Source organism: Aureococcus anophagefferens (assembly GCF_000186865.1).
Source record: "Aureococcus anophagefferens unplaced genomic scaffold AURANscaffold_9, whole genome shotgun sequence".
Classification (NCBI taxonomy): Eukaryota; class Pelagophyceae; order Pelagomonadales; family Pelagomonadaceae; genus Aureococcus; species Aureococcus anophagefferens.
Window position 1 is genome coordinate 1,350,075 of NW_008705569.1, and position 2,178 is coordinate 1,352,252.

General features: G+C 66.4%; 2 protein-coding genes across 2 annotated transcripts; one reads left to right on the forward strand and one right to left on the reverse strand.

Moving 5' to 3' along the window:
• Positions 1-14: 14 nt before the first annotated feature.
• AURANDRAFT_26560 (hypothetical protein) lies at positions 15-1,009 on the reverse strand (the record flags this gene model as incomplete). Its single annotated transcript, XM_009038790.1, has 2 exons — positions 15-632; positions 728-1,009. Coding segments are annotated over 2 exons (900 nt in total), but the record flags the coding sequence as incomplete, so codon positions are not given.
• A 621-nt stretch (positions 1,010-1,630) lies between these two features.
• AURANDRAFT_26347 (NADH dehydrogenase subunit 10) lies at positions 1,631-2,119 on the forward strand (the record flags this gene model as incomplete). Its single annotated transcript, XM_009038749.1, has 1 exon — positions 1,631-2,119. The coding sequence occupies one exon, from the start codon at positions 1,631-1,633 to the stop codon at positions 2,117-2,119; it is 489 nt and encodes a 162-aa protein (XP_009036997.1).
• Between the last annotated feature and the right edge of the window lie 59 nt (positions 2,120-2,178).

Sequence of the window (2,178 nt, forward strand, 5' to 3'; positions counted from 1 at the left end):
GCGGCGATCTGGTTGTAGAGGTTGTAGTAGCCCAGGGCCTGGAGCCAGGTCAGGTCCTTGAAGACGACGCCGAAGAGGAGCACGTAGCGCAGGCCCATGAAGGCGAGCTCCTTGCCGCGCTTCGTGCGGTGCGCGTGGCGCGGGTGCAGGTAGAGCTGCCAGCCCGACGCCACGAGGAGGCACGACAGGGGGATGAAGAGGTAGCACTGAAGCTTCAGCCACTGCTTCATGAGCGCGCCCTTGGCCTTGGCGGCGACCTGCGCGTGGAAGGCCACGAGCGGCAGCGTGTCAAGGTCGACGTCGTGCTGCAGCTTCTGGGGCGTCGCGTGGTGCTTGTTGTGCTGGTTGCGCCACCAGGCCGCCGACATGCCGCAGCCCACGCCGTAGATCGCCTCCTGGAGGAAGCGGTCCGTCTTGATGACGCCCGTGAGCGAGTAGTGGCCGCCCTCGTGCATGAGCCACCCGCACCGGCCCGAGACGATGCCGAGGCAGAGCAGGCCCTTGAAGAAGTGGTCCGTGGCCATGATGAGGTAGGCGCCGACGAGGTGCATGAGCACGACCTCGCCGATGCGGTACGCGATCTCCGACGCGTTCGCGTCGAAGCGGCCCTCGGCCTCGAACTCGGCGCGGAGCTTGGCGTAGCCGACGGAGAGGGCCTACGAAGCACGTCGGTGACGATTTTTTCATCGCGGTCAAAGTCTCTCAAAATTCGTCACGGCCGCAGGACGCTGGAGCGCGCCTCCTTGCCGTTGTAGCCGCGCGCCTTCATGGTCTCGGCGTCCGCCGGGACCTTCGGCATGGCCTTGAGCATGGCCTGCGCCTTCTTCGACCGGCCGTGGAACTCGACGAAGGCCTCGGTGGCGTCGCCGTTGTTCGTGAGGAACTTGACGATGGACCCTCCGGGATGCTTAAAGTTGGTCACGTCGTAGAGCTGGCCGTGGATGAGCACGTCTTTCGCCGCCGCATCCTTGAAGGGCGGCGACGTCAGCTGCTGCGCGCCTTTGCCCATGATGTACCGGTCGAACGACGCGCGGACGAGGACAAGCTGCGCTGCCAGTCGTAACACGTCGGCGGCTCCAAGCGGCGTCTTCGCCGGTCTGTCGAGAAGGGGCGTTGCCGGCATAGAGCAGCGTTACATGTACCCTGATCTTGTCCCGAGTAGTCCCGAGATGGTTGCGAGAGCTGGCAAAAGCTTGCTGCACCCCCGACGGCCAGGCGGGCACGATTGGTACGATTCCTCGGGTTAACAAATTCATCGGTGCGCGCGCGCGCGCCGCGGCCGGCCGGCCACCCCGGCGAGCTTTGTGGGCTCCCGAGGTTGCGGGTCGATCAGCTCGTCGACCGGCCGCCAGCGTAAATCGGGTCCTTCGACGCCGTAAATCGAGGCCTTCTCTAAGCCGCCTCGGGCCCCTCAAACCCTTAATCGGTTCTACACGCCTCCATGCTTCGCCCTCTCTTGCGTTCATTCGCGCCCCGGGCGGCGCCGGCGTCGCGGGCCGCCTCTCGGGCCGCCCCGGCGACCCGCTCATTTTTCCTCGGCGCCGCCGCTCCGCAAAAGACGCTTCCAGCGCTGTCCGCCACCTCCTATCGCCAGCAGAGTTCGCTCACGCGCGCCTCCAAGGTTGACGAGATGCTCGACGGCGGCAACGACAAAGTCGAATTCATGGTGACGAAAGTCGATGAGCTCGTGAACTGGGCGCGCAAGGGGTCCATCTGGCCCATGACCTTCGGCCTCGCGTGTTGCGCCGTGGAGATGATGCACAGCGCGACGGCGCGGTACGACATGGAGCGCTTCGGCATGGTCTTCCGCGCGAGTCCCCGCCAGAGCGACGTCATGATCGTTGCGGGCACGCTGACGAACAAGATGGCGCCGGCCCTGCGCAAGGTGTACGACCAGATGCCCGAGCCGCGCTGGGTGCTGTCCATGGGCTCCTGCGCGAACGGCGGCGGCTACTACCACTACTCCTACGCGGTCGTCCGCGGCGTCGACCGCATCGTGCCCGTCGACATCTACGTCCCGGGCTGCCCGCCGACGGCCGAGGCGCTCCTCTACGGGCTCATCCAGCTCCAGAAGAAGGTCAAGTCGAACCGCAGTCTCCTCCTGCGCCTCCGCAAGTGAGGCGCGCCGCGTAAAGGCTCGGACGGTTGTGGTGCGGGGAGCGCGGGGCGGCCCGGCGC